The 21,461-nt window shown below is 46.3% G+C and overlaps 3 protein-coding genes across 5 annotated transcripts; 1 reads left to right on the top strand and 2 right to left on the bottom strand.

The window, feature by feature from the left end:
* Positions 1–2,015: 2,015 nt before the first annotated feature.
* On the bottom strand, positions 2,016–6,033 carry ndufaf5 (NADH:ubiquinone oxidoreductase complex assembly factor 5). Of its 2 annotated transcripts, XM_084441036.1 has the most exons (11): positions 5,679–6,033; positions 5,557–5,597; positions 5,334–5,397; positions 5,193–5,240; positions 4,786–4,889; positions 4,369–4,408; positions 4,061–4,258; positions 3,777–3,837; positions 3,559–3,642; positions 2,357–2,439; positions 2,016–2,253 (listed from the first exon to the last, which is right to left on the bottom strand). In XM_084441036.1, exons 1-11 carry the CDS (start codon positions 6,012–6,014, stop codon positions 2,167–2,169), a joined length of 1,146 nt encoding a protein of 381 aa, XP_084297162.1. In that variant the 5' UTR covers positions 6,015–6,033; the 3' UTR covers positions 2,016–2,166. The 2 variants fall into 2 exon arrangements, with proteins under 2 accessions (XP_084297162.1, XP_084297163.1); XM_084441037.1 differs by lacking the exons at positions 2,016–2,253; positions 2,357–2,439 and adding an exon at positions 2,455–2,677.
* Positions 6,034–6,460: 427 nt separating this feature from the next.
* esf1 (ESF1, nucleolar pre-rRNA processing protein, homolog) lies at positions 6,461–13,509 on the top strand. Of its 2 annotated transcripts, none has more exons than XM_084441028.1 (14): positions 6,461–6,516; positions 7,152–7,614; positions 8,111–8,469; positions 9,002–9,115; positions 9,315–9,424; positions 9,571–9,723; positions 9,868–9,982; positions 10,296–10,464; positions 10,552–10,731; positions 10,888–11,015; positions 11,257–11,347; positions 11,665–11,759; positions 12,518–12,667; positions 12,903–13,509. In XM_084441028.1, the coding sequence occupies exons 2-14, from the start codon at positions 7,173–7,175 to the stop codon at positions 13,266–13,268; spliced, it is 2,472 nt and encodes an 823-aa protein (XP_084297154.1). In that variant the 5' UTR covers positions 6,461–6,516; positions 7,152–7,172; the 3' UTR covers positions 13,269–13,509. The 2 variants fall into 2 exon arrangements, with proteins under 2 accessions (XP_084297154.1, XP_084297153.1); XM_084441027.1 differs by having other exon boundaries at positions 11,662–11,759.
* A 108-nt stretch (positions 13,510–13,617) lies between these two features.
* Positions 13,618–17,632, bottom strand: btbd3a (BTB (POZ) domain containing 3a). Its single transcript, XM_084441496.1, has 5 exons — positions 17,358–17,632; positions 16,473–16,708; positions 16,094–16,184; positions 15,818–15,936; positions 13,618–15,608 (listed from the first exon to the last, which is right to left on the bottom strand). Exons 2-5 carry the CDS (start codon positions 16,619–16,621, stop codon positions 14,576–14,578), a joined length of 1,392 nt encoding a protein of 463 aa, XP_084297622.1. The 5' UTR covers positions 16,622–16,708; positions 17,358–17,632; the 3' UTR covers positions 13,618–14,575.
* Positions 17,633–21,461: the final 3,829 nt, after the last annotated feature.

Raw genomic sequence — 21,461 nt, 5'->3', positions numbered from 1 at the left:
TAATGATTCATAATAATAATAATAATAACACTTCCAGAGCTAATCTCAGTTTTGTTTTCCTTGTGTTTCCTTGGAAACACATACACCTATGCTCCAGAACCAGTTGAGGCTTCGAACCCTCTCAGTGAGGAGGAGTGGGAGCCGATACTGAAAGGCAATTCAGCCGGCATCCATCAGCTCCTGTCTGAAGACCAGGCATACGAGGACTTCAACCAACCAGCAGACCAGGACTTCAGCCCGCCCCGGGCTGTCGAGGCTCTACAGGCCGCAGCCAACCTCGCTGTCCCTGGTGCTGCTGAGCCCAAGCCTGCTTGGAATGCTACCGCCTGGCTCACCCAGATCTTCAATGACGTCTTCAATGAGACGCAGGGTGATAAGTGCTATGCTCCAGCCCCGGTGGACATGTCTGATGTCTGGGCCGACGACAGCCCCCCACCGACACCCCACGCTCCGGCTACCACCCGCCCCCGGTCTGAGGCCTCGGCCCGGGGGTTCCCTGTCTGCGACGAGTGGGCATCGCTGGTGAGAGGGGATTCGGCTGCTGTGCAGCAGCTCCTACTGGACCTGTACAGGGAGGAGGAGGAGGAGGAGCAGGCCAGAGCCAGCACCGCCACGGAAGCCCCTCCGCGTATGACATATTCCCAGGATGCACCTCAGGTTCGCGCCGGTCACTCGGGAAAGCAGCTCCGGGCTGCAATGGACACTACCCGCGGGCCTCGGCCCGCCGAGGGCGCCCGGACCCGGCTGGACAGGGACGCGGAGGCGGACGAGCCCCCCGGCCTTGACCTCCAGGGAGCCAGCCACACCGTCCCGCCTCGGCCCAGCGAGGACCCCAGGAAGGCGGCGGTCGGTGAGAGTCGCCTTCCCAGGCCCCCCATGGGCAGAGAGCTCCGGCCAGAGACGGCTGCGTTCCCTGCAGTCAACGATGTCTTCATCGTCACTCCTGGGCGGAGAGAGAGAAAGACAGGGGGAGGATGCTGCTGCTGCCTCCTGGAGGCCTTCAGAATAGGCAGAGGACAAGGAGAAAGCCCTGTAGGTAAATGTTCCCCCAGTATACTGATTAGATTATATACCGTCTGTATGTAGGCCTAAAGATTAGTCAATAATATAGAACAGTTTGACTCAAGGCCGAGTGGGCCAGATATGAGAGGCCAGAATAATAGACCAAAGTGATCAACATTAAATATGATGGTTTGATGGTTTTGATTATGTAAAGAAGAGTCTTCTTTATTTAATCAAAACAACCCAACTGTAATTTAATTGATATTTAATGTTGACATTTGATTGAAAAAATTATTTATCAAAATGTATCAAAATGCACATATTTGTTTTTGCAAATTAACTCTTCATATATAAAAAAAAAAACACTTAGCGCCACCTAAGACGAATGTGATCGGTTTAAAGAAATACAGCATTTTTTCCCCTTGCTCAGAATAATAATCGGGTGTTGCCAGACCCTTCTCCAGCCCTGGACAAGTGTGGAGAAAGGTCTGGCTATGTGGGACTAGTACAATACCAATACTACAGGTATATCTCCGAGCGGAATGGTTAGATGTGTTTCATGGAGCTCAACACAACCAGAAGTGGTTCTGAAAATGTTTTCTTTCACGTTTCTCTCTAATGACATGGTGGCTGTAGAGGACGAGGGAAGAATCCCCAGTGTGGAGAGCATCACCTCCGCCACTGCTGAGACGCATGGAAGTGACTCATTTTTTACTTATTTTTAAAATTTGTATGGTCCAATTTATTATTTTTTTTTCCTTTTATTTTAATATAATTTTTTATTTACTTTATTTGAGAAAAGCAGGACCAGTTAAAGAGCTTGTGAGTGTGTAGCTTGTTTTAGAAAAGTGGGTTTATGCTACTCTATAAATAAATGATGAGAAGAATGAGGTTATAGAACTATTTATTGACAAATAAAGTGTTCAGCGCCTCTCTCAGTAAGCTGTATCCAGTGACATGTCTCTGTTTTACCTAAAGCAATGTTCCAAAATACTCTTCATCAACAGCAGCTCTAAACCATATGATTGCAGTCTTTGACTATGTGCTGTTCAGTACTTATTGTAGATACATTTTTGTGACTGTAGTTTGCTTTTTATTCTAGTTGAGTGTTTCGCCATGATATTCAAGTGCAATGATGACAGTGTTTCACTCTACAGCGAAGCTCTATGACTCGTCGTTGGTTGAAGGCTGGCGGATCTTTGAAAGGTCCGCAAAAGACACGTTTGCAGAGCCTCTTTTCAACGGTTTGGCCTGACGAGATAGAAAAAGAAAAAAAAAAAGACATGAAAGGCCAACATTTCTCATTTAGAAGAAATTCGACTCGTTTGTAGACGGGTAAGTCTCACGGCCGTACCTGTGACTTGTGAGGCTTCCAGCCGATCATGTAGAGGATCTCAAACGTGGCTGGGATGGAGCCGTCGTCACTGGCGTACATTTCTGAGGTAAATCAAAACACAGAATCAGCCGAGGCTGCCCTCCCTGGTCTAACATGGCTGCAGAGTATGGTAGATCATAGAAGAACAGTAGATTAGAATGATAGCCCGATTCAACTGAAAAGCTGATAATCAGGGCCATTTTTAATTGATTCAGGTGTGACATTACCTTGTCATATTGTCATACTGACTTTATGCTGGCCCAGATGATTCATTTTCAGACTGTCCTCCAACCATTAAAGCTATGGTGAAGGCATAGGCAGTAAAGTGCAGATGAACTCAGTAGTGGAGAATATGGACTTACACATCGAGAAAAATGATTATGCTATCGGGGCAGTGATCATATTTAAGTGGAAGTTCAACAGACAAGTTACTTGTAATATTAGCAGAATCAGTAGCATTAATCAGTAGCATCAAGGAGCATTTGGCTCCTTGGCTACTCATTTCTGGCTCCCACGCAAATGTAGCATTGATCATACAATTAACAATTAGGAGCCTAATACAAAACCATTGATATTGGGATGAATAAATACTGTAGATCTAAAACCAACTGAATAATATTTAGGTTTCGGAATGCAGCGAAGTATCAGTGTGGCACGAACACCAGACAGCTTGTGGGACAGATAGTTTTAAACTAACTTATTTAGTTATTACTCACTTATTTAGTTAGTTACAATTTCGTTACGCTGTCAGTAGGCCTAGTCTACCAGTGGAGTTTTTCTCCATATACGAGGCCCAACCCCAACTACCGTAGAAGCCAACAACAACAAAAACAAGTGATAATTAAGAAAAATATACAGTGAATTCAGTAAAAAAAAATGTAAGAGAGTGCAGACATTTCAAAGAAAAACAGGCCGACTCTTACGCAGTCATAGCTAATGCAGCTGGGTTGCCGGTATGTTTCAGCAGTGAGAAATTCTTCCACAATAAGAAAAGCAATATCGAGGGACTACATTTTCATGTTGTACTGTTTTTCATCTTTCAAACTCATTGTTTTCATCCATTTTGGGTCTTGGGGTACATGGTACTGTACATCTTATCTTCCTGACCCGAGCTAGGGGAACAGATGTGACATCACGCTGTACTGCATCGAAATAATCTTTTTCCACTCCCGACAACTCACCTTGGTAGATAGCAGCCGCAGCTAAAATGGTGTCTCTGTGTAGCAGAGACTTCCTGTTCCAAGCACAGTTGCTTTCACCCATGCCTAAATACAAAGACGAAAAACATACAGCATCGATGACTAGATTGAACCATGAACATTCAGAGTAGACAGTATTAAGATGTGCTGTATCGTTTTGTAATCATGACAGTAGGCTGTCATGGTACAGTATTTAGTACCTTGCAAGTCAGTCATCACCTCAAGTATTCCAGGATAGTGAACCTGAATCTCATCAATGTCCTATGAAAAGAAAATATGTAACAACAGATTGTCAAACTTGTCAGCGCCGACGCCATCCATCAGAAAACAGCTGATTATTCAAGAAGATTTCACTTATGAAGGTCTCCAAGACCACCTTTCCTGACAATGATTTACCAACATCAGGTAACATCATCATCATATCATTAATATGAATATTGAAACTCCTTATTGTTGGGAATGGAGCCGGCGAGCGCGCCCTCACCACCGTGAGCATGTTGAAGCCCGCCTGGCCCAGCAGGTTGCCCAGGTCAGTGACGGCCGTGAAGGGGGACACGTGGGCCGCGAACCCCCCCTCCCTCTCCTGCTCGGCCAGCTGTAGGGAGCAGCGCAGCTCGTACAGGGTCTCCCCGCCTACCATGGCCCCGATGAACACCCCGTCCGGCTTCAGGACCTGGTGGATCTGGGGTGGGGTGGAGGGGGGGGGGGGGAGGGGACAGGTCAGTCATTCATCCGAATTCCACCAGGATAATCCACTGATAAGGAAATCTTGAACACTTCTGCCATTGTTACCTGTCTCAACGCTCCAGGTAGATCATTGATCCAGTGTAGACTGAGAGAGAGAGAGAGAGAGAGAGAGAGAGAGAGCATACCATCACATCACATAGATACACTTAAAAAGGAGTGGTATATAGAACCATTTGTAACCATTTCAAAGGTTCCATACAACCCATTTTTTAGATCCGAAAGAAACATTTCAGGTTTCTTTCAGCACTTTAGGGACAAATGGATCCGGAACAATATGAACCTGAAAAGGGTTCTGTCTGAAGGTTTTTATACTGTTGCAAATGGTTCTATATTATAACACTTGTTTTGTTTAGAGTGTGGTGACTTCAAAGACAGACATTTTCTGTCTCTAAAAATCATCTGCCATGCAAGTACAATAGGGAGATGACAAATTAATACCTAGTACAAACAGTCACACGCTACCTCAAGCTGCTGACCACCAGATCAAATGTGTTTTCTTTGAACGGTAGGAACTCCTCGTCCACCAGGACACAGTGGGTTGGGATCTCACTCTGTCTCGAATGTCTCTGAGAAATGTGCAACATTTTGATCATTATAGAAACACCACAAATTCTCATAACAGGAAGCAAATGTATGCCATGCCTGCTGTATGCTAGGCTGTATACTATGCTGTATGCTAGGCTGTATGCTAGGCTGTATGCTAGGCCTACACATAGATATTCTTCTACAATTTAGGTCACTTGTGTCCATACAGTATGCTCTGTTAGCACTTTTTTTGTTTTTAATTAAAATACATTTCTATTACAATCCATTATCTATAGACTTTATTACATCCTATCAAGAGCCATGTAATGTTGAACTTCACTCACCAAAGTGTTCTCTGAAATGTCTGTGAGGAAAAGACGCTCAACCACCTCCTGCAAATCAAAACAGAAAATAAATCCATAAATTGTGAATTCGGCAAGAGAATCAGTAGCTAATGAATCCATTCACTGCGTTCAATGTCGTACTTTGCTCAGATGCTCTGCAATGTGACTCCTCCCTGAGCCAATGTCCAAAGCCAAAGGAAATGTCCTGAGGAAACACATACAAGAGTGAACTATGCATCAAGTAGCCTACAGCAGAGAATACATTTCACCTCAATGGCCAAATGTGGACAGCTGCACTAAGTTACTGGAGTGCTGGTGTCAAGTCTACTACAAATTGCATTATCAGTGACTGACTTGTCATTACCTTGTAATGTCATATACTCTATCTGCAACTCTGCTGCCAACCTGAACAGAGAACAAACCAGTCATGTCACATTTTATATTCACAAAAATGCTGAATGGAATTCATTTCTTCACAACACTCACCTCATCTCTTAGGTAGTCATATTTATCACTGTCCTGTAGCGATGCTGCCCATTTCTTCTGTTTTCTTTTCATTGTCCTATCAAAGACATTCATTGCACCTCCAGACCTGCTCGACAGCTGCCTATGAACATTAGTCCATTGTGAACACCGATATTTGAAAGATGTCAAGTCTCTTAGTGAGGAAAACATTGGATGGAGGGTCATGACATTACTGCGAGAAGTTGCTGCTGGATGTTGTTGAGTTACAAGGGATCTCACGCTGTCTATCTTCAGGACTGTCCGGCAGACAGAGCTTCGATTGAGAAAACGATTACTTAACGTTACTGCGTTATTCATTTTTTGGAAAAAGGCGACCAGTCCAATCGTTTAGGATTGATTGATAATTTGTAAGTTAAACGTTGCACAACAGACAAGTTTGGATTTGGTGTTCCTGTCGTTCACATTGGTTGACCTCAATGGCAGGCCGGCGAAAATCGTGGAACTGGATTCCCCTTGGTTAGCGAGAAAAGTGGAACAGGATTTTCTTTTTGTATTCTGAGAATTTGACGTAGGTGTGAACAGGCACTCATACAATCCACAATATGTGCCTGTTGTTGTGTATTCAGAAAACTATGCTTCAAATGAATCAAAACCAATGTTCGTTAACATCCCAGATACAAGCATACATCTTTGGGCGTCGTTTTAGTTTCAGGACGAACCAATCGTCTCTTCTGTCCCATCTGAGATGCCGTACGAGAAAAGGGGCGGGACAAGAAAAGGTCACGGAAACGGTGCATGCTGGGAGAACACGTGTGGATACTGGACATCACAATTCACAACTACAGTTGTAGGTGTTTCGGTAAGTGTTTGCTTTCCATTAAAAGGGGGGCTTTTCCCACCGCACTCCAACAGTGTAAGTTATTTTCTCGGTTTATAGATTGATTTGCGCACCGATTACAACTAGCGTCGCCTGGAATCACTCTTCTTCAGAGTTGTTTACATCTGTCAATGTGTGCTGACCTCAGAATCTCAGTAGTATATAGCCTGCCAACGTTAGCAAGCTAACCGGTGTGTAGTTACCTAGTTTATAGGGCACTATAGTTTCCATTACCAAAGTAATTTAATTTGTCCATTAGTGTCACAAATAATTGTTTAGCTAATTAGCAAAGTTTCGATAGGTATCTAGGAGCTACGTAGTTCAAATTGACCTAGTGCCGTGATCATAAGCTCCTTCCTAATGCATCCTACCCAGATGCATAGATGGAGCTCCCAGATGGGGCTACTAAAGTAGAATGATATCCCTCAGGTTCCCTAGGATGGGGTTGGAGTGACTAGCTTGCGCCCCTTTCTGTACAATATATACCTGACTGGCTTGTAGGCATTTAGAAGAATGTAAATTGTGGTGTGGTTTGTTCATACTGTACACATTCAACGTATCTCAAATTTAATGGCTGTGTAGGAAGACCTTTAGTGATATATCGTTCTTTCACACAGTGCTAGGAGAATTTCGCCACCATGGCTTCCAAAAAGAACCAAGGAAGCGACGAGCGCTTCCTCAAGGTGAAGAAGGACCCGCGCTTCTGGGAAATGCCGGAGAAGGAACACAAGATCAAGATCGACAAGCGCTTCCAGTCCATGTTCCACGACGAACGCTTCAAGGTCAAGTACACGGTGGACAAGCGGGGTCGACCCGTCAGCCACACCACCTCCGAGGACCTGAAACGCTTCTACAACCTCTCAGACTCTGAGCACTCTGACCAAGAGGACGGAAAAAAGAAGGATGTGGAGAAGAAAAAGAAGAAGAAGAAGACCAAAGCAAAGTTGGATTCTGAGGCGGGAGCGGACGAGCTAGTGGACCAGGCTGAAGAACTCAAGATGGAGGGAAAATCTGTGAAGCCCAAAGATGGTGCCCTCAAAGGAGACCAGCCTATTAGGGGAGTCAAGGTGTTGGAGGAGGGTAAGTAGACGACGTTCATCATACAGGGGCGGCTGTATAGCTCAGGAGAGCGGGTTGCGGGTTGAGAGCGGGTTGTCCAATGATTGTAGGGTCGGCGGTTCGAATCCCGGCTCCTCCTGACTACCTGTCGAAGTGTCCTTGGGCGAGATATTGCTCCCAATGAGCAGGCTAGCGCCTTGCGTGGCAGCTGCCGCCATTGGTGTGTGAATGAGTGAATGAGAGGCCTTCATTGTAAAGCGCTTTGGATAAAAGCGCTATATAAGTGCAGTCCATTTACCATTTACATGTATACACTGGGACATGAAGTTCAATTCCTTAGCAGGTCAGAAGGTACTGATTGTGAGGTGATGAGTTGGAATGTACCTGGAATGGAGGTGTTGAATTGGAGTGAGTGTACCTGCCTGGATGCTGGAGGTGGTCCCAAACGGTGACTGTATGTAAGTAGGCCTATTTGTGGAGCAGCATAATTGCAAAACAAAAAAAATGTTTTTCACAGGTGAGGATGAGGATGAGCCAGGTATGGAGGGGGATGGAGATGATGCAGATCTGGGTGATAGTGTCTCAGACGGAAGTGAGGATGAGGAGGAGGAGGATGAGGAGGACGAAGATGATGAGGATGAAGAGGAAGGTGACGAAGCCGCGGGGGAGAGTGACGTGGAGAGCGGGTCGGAGGACGAGTCGGGTCTGGACTCGGACTCGGACAGCGAGCCAGACTTGGCCAGGGGGAAGGGCAACGTGGAGACCAGCTCGGACGAGGACGAGGAAGACGACGTGGAGGCCATCTTGCGTCGCGAGGAAGAGGAGATCGAGCACGACTGGGGCGAGCTGTGCAAAGATGCACGGCGGGCCGACGACGTGAGTTCACCTGCTCTCTGGTATCCACCATTAGCTCGATGACAACAGAAAGAGATGTATGCGTTACACGCATATCAAATGAATCAAATGATTCAGAATCGATTCATGAATCCCAAAATCGATCTTTTATTTAATGAATGAATTAATAAATGAAGGAATGAATAGTTCATTAATTCATTCAATGATTCATTCATTCATTTTTGGAAATCAGTATCGATACCCAGCCCTAGTATTGATGTGTTGCATAACTTGGCAGTCATGTCATTAAGGTTACAGCTAAAAAAACAGGTTTTAGTAACACTAACCGAATCGATATTGAATCGATTCTGAACCTTGTGAATCGGAATCGAATCGATTCATTAAATTTGAATCGATACCCAGCCCTAGTTACACAGCAAATTTGAGAACTAACTTTTGTGTGAAAGCTCATGGAGGAATTATAGGATCCCAACGTAGTGTGGTCTGAAAATCTTTTGACACCTAGCTTTTGATTTTGAAGTTACATATTATACTGTTATTGTTATTTGATCAGGTCACCCAGAGGCTGGCTGTGTGCAACATGGACTGGGACAGAATGAAAGCCAAGGACTTGTTAGCTCTGTTCAACTCCTTCAAGCCCAAAGGAGGGGTGGTGCTCTCTGTGAAGGTAAACGCTGATTGGTCTGCAGTCTTGTCACTCAATTTGGATAGGTGCACATGCATTGCTGATTTTCGTTATGATGCACTACTTTAGTAATAATACAATAACAACAATTTTGCTACAGATGACAACTCAGTCTTATGTGTCTGTGTATATGTTTGTATGTGTTTGTATATGTTTGTATGCGTGTTACATTGTGGTACAGATCTATCCATCTGACTTTGGGAAGGAGCGGATGAAGTTGGAGCAGACACAGGGTCCCCTGGAGCTCAGGGCGTTACCAGAGGACCCAGAGAAAGACACAGAGGAGGAGAAGTAAGTCACACGCTATTCTCCCAAACTGAGCGGTTTACCGTTTTAGAATGAAGCAGCCCTGAAAGTATGTAGTAGGCAGTGAAGAACAGCTATTTTTCTGTTGTATAACTTGCTACACAAAATGTGTGTGTGTGCGCGCCTTGCAGGGTCTACAGAGAAAAGATGCGCGACTACCAGTTCAAGCGTCTGAAATATTACTACGCAGTGGTGGAGTGCGACTCACTGGACACCGCAGCTAAAATCTACGAAGAGTGTGACGGCTTCGAGTACGAAAGCAGCTGCTCCATCCTCGACCTCCGGTAAGTGAAATGGCAAATCAGAGGTCGGCTGGTGATCAGTGAATGTGCTACTGTCGACGCATGCCTGTGACCACGACCAACGTTGAATATCTAACGCATGCAGGTACGGCGTGTCCCGCCTTGACGCGTTTCCTACTTCTGTAGGTTCATTCCCGGTGACGTGACGTTCGAGGACGAGCCGAAGGACGTGGCCACAGATGTGGACCTGTCGGTGTACACGCCGAAATTCTTCACCTCCACAGCTGCGGCCACATCAAAGGTCAGGAGACCCTTTGGGATTTGTCCTTGCAGCTTTTTTTGCCATTGCAGAACGACAGTCTCAAAGTGCCGCCATTGGTGTGTGAATGTGTGTGCGAATGGGTGAATGAGAGGCCATTGTAAAGCGCTTTGGATAAAAGCGCTATATAAGTGCAGTCCGTTTACCGTTTATTTTACTTAGACTCAATTTTCTTAAACTATAGTCACAGGATATTTGCAAAGCTAGGACTTAATTGTGTAGTAAGACTGTTGTGTAAAAGGGCGATAGCAATGTCCCAGGGTTCATGAGCGGGTTCGTGCGTTTAACTCTTCAGGTGGTGCTGACGTGGGACGAGACGGACCACGAGCGCGTGACCGCCATGAGCAAGAACTTCAACAAGGACGAGCTCCTGCAAATGGACTTCAACGCCTACCTGGCTTCCTCCAGCGACGAAGAGGAGGAGCGAGAGACGACTGAAGAGAGGGAGGAGGAGCCCGCGGAGGGTAGGGAGAGAAAGAAACGGGGCGCGTTGTGTCGATGACCCAACGCGTCGCCGGCGTCTTTTAACTCGGGATTTATTCTCCGATTAGCGAAAGACGAAGAGCCGGAGGCGGCTGACGAAGAGGCGGCGGTGCGGCCGAAGCCGAGGAAGAAGGACAGCAACGCGCTGATCTCCAAGTACAAAGAGCTGCTGAAGAGCGTCCAGGACAAGGACAGGAAGCTGGAGATGGAGCAGAAGCGCATGGAGATGGAGATCACATGGGTGCCGGGTACGTGGCTGGGGACAGGGGACAGGGGGACAGGGGACGAGTACGCGTCAGGGCAGCTTGTTGCAAGGGATTGAATAAAAAAACGGACTCATATCAAAGGTGTGTGTATATATATATATATTTCTTAAGCTTTGTGGTTTGTCTGTGTGACTTCAGGGCTGAAGGAGACGACGGAACAGCTGGTGAACAAGAAGCTGGAAGGAAAGGATAAGATGACGCCGTGGGAGGAGTTCCTGGAGAAGAAGAAGGACAAGAAGAAACAGAAGAAGACGAAAAAGCAGCAGGTGAGCACTGAGGGACGAGTTGTTGAGACGTCGACAGGGGAAGCCCACTCTTCCCCTCAGAAAGACGGACACACCCACACACACACACACACACACACACACACACACACACACACAGACACACACACTCTCTCTCTCTCTCTCTCTCTCTCTCTCTCTCTCTCTCACTGTCACTCCTGTACACAGCATTTGAGTTATATGTCTCTTGTCCTAGTTGGACTTATACTTCTCTTGTCCTCAGACAGCTGCTGAGTCTGACCTCAGTGATGATGAGCTTCCTCCAGACGTGGATCTTGACGACCCCTTCTTTGCCGACGAGCTTGGCTCTACAGGTGAGCGTCATTGTACACATCTGTTCTTCACATCTTCATGTCATCAGTGATAGCATCTCTGTTGCTTGTGCAACAAAGGAGTCTTCCTTGTCGTCATGTGATGTGGCCAGATTACACCCACCCTGAGAAAATGATATAGATTTGAAAATGAAAATGCGAATCATAAACGTGATCTACAGTTGAAGCGTGTATTTACCTTCCGAATTCTGTCTCTCTCATTGAATGTGCTCATGTTCATATACTTAGCAAATTATATATCAAAATATCCATCCTGTTAACCGTTGTTGGACTTGTCTGTCTCAATCTGCGCCCAGCAGCACAGCTAACGAAGAAGGCGAAGACCAAGAAGAAGAACAAGATGGTGGAGGAGGAGAGGACGCCTGAAGAGGAAGAAGAGTTGGAGAAGCGGAAGGTTGGTCTTTCTCCCCCCCCGCCTCCCGTTTTTAAACTGAAACGCATCAGCCTGACGTCGCCAGTCTGATCTGGCGAGCTCGCGTTCGATTCCACTCCGCGGATCAGTCTGGACAGCCGACGCCTCCAACTGAAATTTGTCGGTGCCAATCACAACCGTTTATCTGATATGGGGCGGGTTTAATAAGATGACGGAACGGAGGAGCGCCGTAGAGGCATTTTCGCTGATTGGTTGTAGGTCTATCCAATTGCGTCCAGAGGCATTTTGCTCTACGCCCGTTGGTAACGCCCCTTGGGAATCGGAAAGCAACTGCTGAGTTTCCAGACCCTTCGCGTTTTTGCGAATTGAGTCTAGGGAAGCCAAGCTTAAAATGCATAGCTCACCGGGTAAAGCGCGCCCCATATGAAGGCTAGTCCTTCGCGTGGCGGACCCGGGTTCGATTCCCGGCTCGGGTCCTGTGGCGCATGTCCTCCCCTCTCTCTCTCTCCCACATTTCCTGTCTCTCTCAAACTGTCCTGTCCCATTAAAGCTGAAAAGCCCTAAAAAAAATAAAAATTAAGGAACTCATTCGTGGTCATAGTGAAGTAAGACATTTCAAACTAGTCAAGTTCACTTGTGGCAAAAGAAGCGGTTTGAAATCACTGCACAGACATCGCTGACTGAGCCTGTCATGTTGATCATGTTGATAAAGCGCTTCGTGTTGCCTCTGTGTATGAAATGCGCCATACAAATAAAGTTTGATTTGATTTGACCTCCAGGCCGAGATGGCGCTGCTCATGGACGACGTGGACGACGACAAGCACAAGCACTTCAACTACGACAAGATCGTGGAGGAGCAGAACCTGAGCAAGAAGAAGAGGAAGAAGCTGCTGAAGAAGGACACGCCCCTGGAGGAAGACCACTTCCAGGTCAGAGCATCGCTGGGGGGGGGGGGGGGGGAGGGTTCGTCCTTGTGGAAAAAGCTAGTTTGCAGACACTCGCTGTCGTGGATGTCAACAGAAATATTAACTACATATTAACTATTGACGATATTCTCGTCTCCTTTTCTGAATTTACGTAAGTTTTTTCAGCCTGTATGATTTATCGTTAACCCCTTTTTTGTAGGAATCTTAACCGTTCCCTCCCTCTGCCTTTAATTGACAGGTGGACGTGAAAGACCCTCGTTTCCAGGCCATGTTCACCTCCCACCTGTACAACCTGGACCCGTCCGACCCGGGCTACAAAAAGACCAAGGCCACTCAGAGCATCCTGGAGGAGAAGCAGCGCCGCAGAGAGCAGCAGCAGCGCGGCCACCAGGCGGCGCTCAAGAGCTCACAGATCACATCCGCACAGGAAGTAGAGTCCAGGAAACAGGAAACGGGGCCAGAGGAAGAGGAAAAGGCTGCGAGCTGCCCAGCTGCGTCTGATTCTACCAAGAATGCCATGGACCCTAGTCTTTCTATGCTCATCAAATCGATTAAAAACAAAACGGAGCAGTTCCAGGCAAGAAAGAAACAGAAGACCATGTAGGCCTGTCTTGTGACTGAGCAATTGAAGACAATTCTCTATAAAAAGATATGGGCTTCTCTTCAGTGTTTCCCTGTTGCTTTACTTTTCATCAGTATCTCCATGTGACTATGCTGCATTGTGGGTAAAGGGCCAGTGAGAACTGGACTTGTACTGAATGTACTGTTCATACTATCTTAAGTAAATACAAATGTAATGGTGTTCGTTTTACTGTTATGTTGTAGTTCATACATCCATTATTGGGTCTATACCTCAAACAAGTTTTGAAATAAAAAAGGATGAGCAGTTAATTGGACAGGAAGTTTATTTTCCGTATGCAACCACAGCACACATTCATAGGTCCTTTGGCACCGTCACACTCACAGTACAACAACATTGTTGTTGGACTCTTGTTTGTATACAGATTTACAGAGCGTTCACAATAGACCCCCCTTCCCAAAATGTAATGTAGGCTATTAGTAAGATATAAAAAAGGCTTTCCCATTTTGAAAAAGGGGTCAATATAGGCTGAGTAGTGCATCGTGACAAAGTACAATACATGTAATATTTACATTGAGACCTTTTAATGATGAAGTAAAACCTCCAGTTCAATCTTAAAACACACAACATGTTCATAGATTGCGGAGAACCATGGAGTTCAACAGAAAAAGACTATTGGAATAAGACTCAGATTACAAAACTTTAGAAAGTGCACCATCAAAATTTACTATTTTTCAAGTTACAAATTCCAAAAATATGACTATCTTTAAATATCCACAAAATAGTAATGTTGGGTTTTTCTTGCACAGGTTGAAATATTTTCTATTAAAGTTATCAGTGCTTCATTGTCTTTAGTGTATTATAAATCACAACATGAATGTATTGGCTATAAAGAAGATAAAACGAAGCTTAGTTAACATTATTATGTTTTCGATTAAATGAGAAACGGCTTGCAAAATTCTAACATTTGTACGGAATGAAAGAACTAACCTTAAACACTATCCTTCATTTTACAGCAATAGCTAGACTTTTACTTTTGGTCACGACAACCCTGTTAAGTCAAAATATATGCCTGGTCCTACATACTGACTTAAGGCGGAAAATTGAAAACGTGACTCTGCTTCCTGTTTACTGAAACAGTTTGTAAACTCAAAAATAAAGAGTTGATGCTTTTTTTTAACATCCTGAGAATTGATCCCGTCTCCCATCGGCTCTTAATCCACTCCAAAAAAAGGCAGTGTGAAAGGAATTGCCCTGGGTTAGAGAAAAGGGGGAGGACGAGAGGGTGGGGGGGGGGGGGGGGTGTTCCTCTCCCCCTCCCCCTCCGGGTCTCAGGCGTAGAAGATGAGCTCGGGGATCTGCCCCCCCTGCACGCCCGTCCCGTTGGTGCTGTCCGAGGAGCACTGGAACTGGAACGTCACCTTCCCGCACTGCACCTCCGTCATGCCCTCCTGGCCGAAGTAGCTCAGCTCGTTGCCGTCCAGGACCACGCTGGCCGTGTAGAAGGTGTCCGGCTCAATCTGCACCGGGTACTCGAAGCGCACGGGGAAGGTGTTGCTGGAGCCGTCCGAGAAGTACTTGATGAGGCTCACGCCCAGCGACACGCCCTGGCGCTTCAGCTCGATCTTGGCGCTGTACTCGGCCGAGCCGCAGCTGGAGCCGTACAGGCCGAAGCCGGCGATGAACACCCGCTTGTCCACGGCGAACTGGATGCTGTCGCAGCGTCCGCGGTAGCGCCACTGGTTGCTCCGGTAGGCGCACGACTGGAAGCGGTGGCACCGCTGCGGGGACAGTCCCTTCCTGGGCTGGCTGGCGAACAGCAGCTCCGGCTTCTTGGCCGCCGTGTACCACAGGAAGATGTCGTTGGTCTCGTTGAGCGTCAGCACGCCCGACTGCGCCGCGCCGTTGGCGAAGTCGTCCAGCGCCATGGCCGGGACGCGGATGAGGTAGATGGCCTTGCCCAGGACCAGCCGCTTGTTCTCGATGGTGGGCCGCAGCTCGCGCCGCCCGCACTCGGCCTCGGCCCAGCTCAGCGCCGCCTCGAAGACCACCATCTCCTTGGCGTTGAGGGTCTCGCGGCGCAGGATGCTCTCCAGGGTCTGGGCGTCGATGTCGCAGAAGCCCTCGGAGCGCAACGCCAACTCCGCCTGCGCGTCGATCACCTCCCAGCAGCGCTGCGTCAGGTCGGGCTCCTCGAACAGGCAGCTCTGGGACAGCAGCACGCAGGCGTTCTTGGCGCTCAGGCTGGTCTCCAGGAAGTTGACGCAGGCGCGCGCCAGGTGGGGCACGATGTACTTCTTGGCGGCGTAGAGGGTCGCCAGGACCGAGTCGGCGCACAGGTCGATCTCGTCGCAGTAGATGTACCTGCGGAAGCCGAGAGGCCCGGACGGGGTTCAGTCGACAGAGGTTCCCGTCATTTGTGGGAAGTATAGGCAGGAAGTATAGTAAGGGACAAAATGCTAACTCATTCCGCCAACCTTTCGTCTGAGATTCACGTGATGAAGTACACTAGTGTCACAACATCATTCTGAACATTCTAATCCATGTGGCTAAATTTGATGGAACCGACTTACTTTAACATCGCCAGAAAAGAGGGGGGTTCCACGTCGGGGATGCGGATCTCCTCCTTATCCTCAGCCAGTTCCCCGTAGAACATGGCATGGAAAACGGAACTCCCTACAGCCAGAACATACTGGGAAACAGGGCAGAAAAAGATCAAAGTGTGTAGCGGACAACAGAAAACGGCAGTAGCATCTATTTAGCGAACCACAACACACGATGATAATACATTGGCCGACGTAGGACGAGAAGGAAGTGTATGAGCGTGGTCAGAGGCAGGACAAGCTGACCTTGTGACCCGGAACTCGTTCAGTCGCACCCGGGGGGCCGACGACGAAGTGAACGTCTGCCATCATCTCATTGTTGAACATGACTGAATTCCTGTGAATGGAAGGATGATATCACGAACATGTGGCATTGATAAGACTTCAGTAACAACATGCAGCTGGAATCTCCTTGCGTATCATTCGCAGACAAGCCTACTCTGATACATTTAACCCCCCCAGCAGAGAACAACCCCTAAAACGAAAATATATTAGTGTGGCGCCTTAGTTGGGCGCCAATGGAATTCAAATCCCAAACATTTAACCACTAGACCAATAAAGAATTCACTTAGCTCAGGGGGCTTTTCAATCGCAAGCAGGATAATTGCAATACACACACACACACCTTTCTCGAATGGTAGGGTAGATCCCTTGCCAATTAAAACTGTGCACTGTGTTGTTGTTGTTCAGATTCTGCTGCTGGTACTGCTGGATGGCTGTGCTAGTCGAGGGAGACGGGACCAACTTCTTAGTGGGAAAGAGATCTGCAGCCATCTTCTTCCCACTGTTGTTTAAATGGGTGATGATGTCATGGCAGGCTTGGAGCCCAGGGATTGTTGATGGGTGGGTGGATCCAGAAGTCTGTGAACACCGGGTAGCAGGAGCAGTTAGTTTTTGAGTCAAAGCTTTGATTGATTGATTGATTGATCATTATACAAGGGAAATGTTGAAAGAGAGGATATGCGAATAGTACTACTACTGTAATGGACTGTATGACCTCAATTCCCCCTCCACCACGGTCACTAGATAACTTGTTAGATTGTAGGAAAGGGACTGATTATTAGCTGCCACGTTAGTAGCTAACTACCAATTAGTTGTCTTATTTTATCACGCAAAGTTGAGTCTGCTCTGAGACTAAGATTGTCATTACTGATAAGGATGTTGCATTGTTATTGAGTATATGACAATAAACTTGAAACCTACTGTCCCTTCTTGATAGTGAGTTAGCACTAGCAAATGAAGAAAACAGGCAGCTTGGCTCAGTTAGCTAGCTAGCTAACATATTCCACCATCCATTATAACTGTAGTTATAGATATATGTAGTTTGCTATCTTGATCTTTACCCCGATAGTCTGGCTATATACGGCTGTGCTGTTATGCGACAGCATCATGTTTTGAGCTAGCTGGCTAGCTAGCCTAGCTATACTAAAAGGCTAGCTTGTTTATTGCATGCTAGTGAGCTAGTGAGCAAACATACCCATCACACTAGAAAGCCTGTTACTTCTCTTACCTGTCGTGTCGCATGAATCAGACAGCAGAAGAAGCACCTGGTTGTTTGATCCTTGTCTGTAACGCTAATGCTAATGCTAGGTAGCTGGTGCTAGCCGATGAGCTGAGCTGTTTACAGTCACTGCAAAGTAGCTAACATAACTCAAACTCGGTTGGTAACGTTACTTAGACTAACTTAGCTATGCTACCTAACGTAACGTTAAGTTAAATATCCGCTCAAAGCAACGATAATGCCATTTTCTAATGCGGCATGGAGAAAAAGTTGTTAGCTAGCTAACCAGCAAGCTGGGCTGAATGGTCACTTGTTGTAGCAGTTCCCGACACTACTTGTCCGCACCTACAGAGGGCACTGTTTGGTTACCCTCCCTTGACTGTTGCATGTACTGGCAAGGTTGACTGGTATGGAAGTTTCTTTCAATCTTCCAATCTCAAACGGTGAAATAGTAAATCAATGTTTGCGATTCCTTTTCCTAAATGGGTATGCGTTTTTGTAAATAAAATAAATAAATAAAATAAATTATATATATCATATTTCCAGAGGTAGATGAAGTCATGAGAGGGGGCAGTGGGCCAACCAGGTTTATGTTCACGTGGTCAAACCTCTCGGGACAGAGAAGCCCTCTAGAGGGGCCTTTGTGATGCGATACACCTTGGCGTGCTGGCAAGCTACCATGTGTTAACCCAGGTCCGCGTGTCTTTTTTGAGGCCGTGCCACACAAACCTTTCTGCTGAGGTGTGTGAGAGGCTGAGCTGACCCATGGAGACATCACACAGGAGTATAGTACCTCTGTCACCGAAGGTTTAGGTCTTCTAAGGGGGCAGCTGTAGCTCAGTTGGTAGAGTGGGTCGTTCAGTGATCGAAGGGTCAGTGGTTCGAATCCCAGCTCCCAGTGTCCACATGTCGAAGTGTCCTTGAGCAAGACACCTAACCCCAAAATTGCTCCCAATGAGCAGGTTAGCACCTTGCATGGCAGCTGCCGCCATTGGTGTGTGAATGGGTGAATGAGAGGCCATTGTAAAGCGCTTTGAGTGCCGCTAAGGTGGAAAAGCGCTATATAAGTTAAGTCCATTTTCCAGATGCAGCCCTGTGTCCGTTTGATGGCTTGGACACTGGGGCCTGTAGTTTGGTCCTCTACCGGAGTAGTCGAGGCCCAGCGGGACCGTCAGCTCTGAAGAGGCGGTCTGCCGCGAGGTTGGACTTACCAGCAACATGTTGTATGTCTGTAGTGAACTCAGAGAAGTAGGAGAGTTGGCGTTGCTGACGGGCGGACCAAGGTTCGGACACTTTGGACATGGTGGACGTGAGGGGTTTGCGGTCCACGAAGGCCGCGGACTCACTGCCCTCCAGGAGCCAGAGTCTAATTAGATCTCTGTTGAAGGTGCTGTACTTGCACTCTCTGGCTGCCAACTGATGGCTGAAGAAGGCGCGTGGCTGCCAGGTGTATCTCGTCTGCGTTGTGTTTCTGGTTCGTCTGCATTCTTAACACTAGAATAGCTGAGGGTGGGTCAAGGTGACCCATGCAACTACATTAAAAAATTATTCTCTGCAACCGTTCAAGTTACAGCGCCCTGCTTTCATGACTTTTCCTAGATATGTGCGTTTTGCGTGTCAGTGTTTTTGAAACTTCGAAATCCCACCAGGAAAAGGTAGTGAGAGAACGTGCTAAAAAGTAAAAATTTCACTGTGGAGTTAGAATACTACTTCCCACCGACCACCACTGCTCACAGATGTAAAGTATGTTGACACAAATAATAGGAACACATATCTGTATCTACATGATATGTATCAACTTATTATTATTGGTCTAGAAGAGATCAGACCTGAGAGTAACAGACTCTAGCTCCTTCGGTAGGGTGTGTGTGCCTTAAAACCAGTAGGTTGGAGTTCAAGCCCAGGGAAGGGCAACATGTAAATAATGTCCTTTTCTTGTATATTATAGTGATTGTGTTTTGTTTTACTTTTTTGTAAATTATGTACATAGTGTAAATCATGTATATAGTTTAATAAAAGTGCTGCTCCTGTTGGCATCACTGCAATGGTTGGCATGAGAAGTCATGTAATCTTCCCAGTGTGATGTATGCCACACACATTTCAATTTCTTTATTGGATTTTCAATCAAAGATACAAATCAATATCACAATCCAACAGTAGCAAGAGTCACACAACGCAGTGCAAGATCACATTCACATAATGTAGTCCCAGCAGGGAGATCAAAGCTATTTATGGATATAGGTAACAGCGTCTTTTCCATATGAAATGACTGCCAATGATGGCAGACACAGAACACACACATACACACACACACACACACACACACACAAACATGCACAATTAATAAAAAATGTACAGATAACTAGGATGAGCATCCCATACAGTAGATGGAACACTCAACAACTAATTAGAATGCTGATCTGTCATGATCAAAATTCTTCGATGACATCTAGAACAATTCTTCTATGACATCATAACAAAGACAGCTATAAATACAGTAACATCACCCTGGAGTGCATTCACTATTGAATTTCCTGTGAACATTTCTGACTTTTCTGATGGCTTTTCAGCATTTAAAGCTTCTTATTGGAGTTGCTCTCTTAGTGGCAGTGATCAAGATTGATCCTTCAGACATCAAGGCCTTCAGAGATACCCTGATGTCTTCCATACTGCCTAAAAAGTGGGCTGCCTCTCCACCTGGACCGCGTCACCCACGACTTCCACTTGACTGTGACCTCGCCTCCTTCACTGGTCTTCAAACTGTGACAGAGACAACCGGCGCCCACCAGATGGAGACCAGCAGGTTCTGGGTCTGGGACTATATGGAGACCAGCAGGTTCTGGGTCTGGGACCATATGGAGATCTGCAGATTCTGGGTCTGGGATCTGTTAGTTAAGACCTTAGCGAAAAAGACATCCAACGCCCACCAGAGGACCAGAGTATCCCTGGTCACTCCCATGATCAAAAGACCGACCAGGATCAGGGCTCTGGACAGTGGCACACAGTCCTGGGACCTCTCGGCTAAAATACTCCTTGCTGTGGGAGTTATGGCCCTAGGAGCCACAATCTTCTGCCTTCTAGGAAGAATTCATTAGGGGCAGTCCTAAAGGTAGACTGGGGCACCATGGAAGGGACTGAGGATACAAGGGGTGCAGACTAGCGTTCATTGGCGTTCTGACATATAATTCGCCATAAAGTAAGATTCTAGTTCATCTGGAAAGGCTTTTTAAAATATTTAGCGTAGAACTATTTAGTCGCAGCACATACGTGTGTAAACTTCCGAAAACTAGTTAGCCTAGCAACATAAACAATAACAATAGCTACCGTAAGTAGTTCCGCTTCCTGAATCCCCTCTGCGGATTTATCTACACATCTACAACGGTCGCTTCAATACAAGTCAATGGATTTCATAAAATGATCAATAAAACCCTACAGGATTCATACTTTGCGGCGAATTTGATGTCAGAACACCAACGGACACCAATTACCCCCTCAGTGAGCTTCTTGTCTTTGAAATCGAGTTTAACATGTTTTTGAATTATTTTTCACGGTGCCCACCCACATCCATTGTATGACCAAAACGGTGGTAGAGCAATTATCAGACTTTCTCAAAAGTGCTAGTTTTGTCAACGTTTTGATCTGAACCATTGTATATGATCATAAGTAACCTTAAAACAGGGCTAAACATTAATTTTCCCTTTACTACTCCTTTAAGTTTCAAGACTTACAGTAGTAATTGTGTTCTCCCCTCCTCAGGTTAAAAACAGAGCAAACCAGGGACTGCGACCAGACAGAGGGAAAAGACAGAAGACTGCTAACAGAAACCTCTGAAACTTTTTGTATTTAGTAAATGATGTACATTTGTAAATTATGTACATAGTTTAATAAAAGTGTCAACATGTATCTGTTATTGAGGTTTGATTGTACCCTAGGCCTACTGAATGGGCTCTGATAGCCCAGGGAGAAAGAGAGCGAGAGGGAGAGAGAGACCTCTGATAGCCCAGGGAGAAAGAGAGAGGGAGAGAGAGACCTTGCCACTTTCTTATCTCTCAATCACCGTCTGTTAATTTTTGTCCACTTACACATTCAACAACTGCACATACTGATGAAATG

This window comes from Borostomias antarcticus (genome assembly GCF_949987555.1).
Source record: "Borostomias antarcticus genome assembly, chromosome: 7".
Classification (NCBI taxonomy): domain Eukaryota; kingdom Metazoa; phylum Chordata; class Actinopteri; order Stomiiformes; family Stomiidae; genus Borostomias; species Borostomias antarcticus.
Note: the sequence above shows the minus strand (reverse complement) of the source record. Positions and strands in the feature narration are given on the sequence as shown.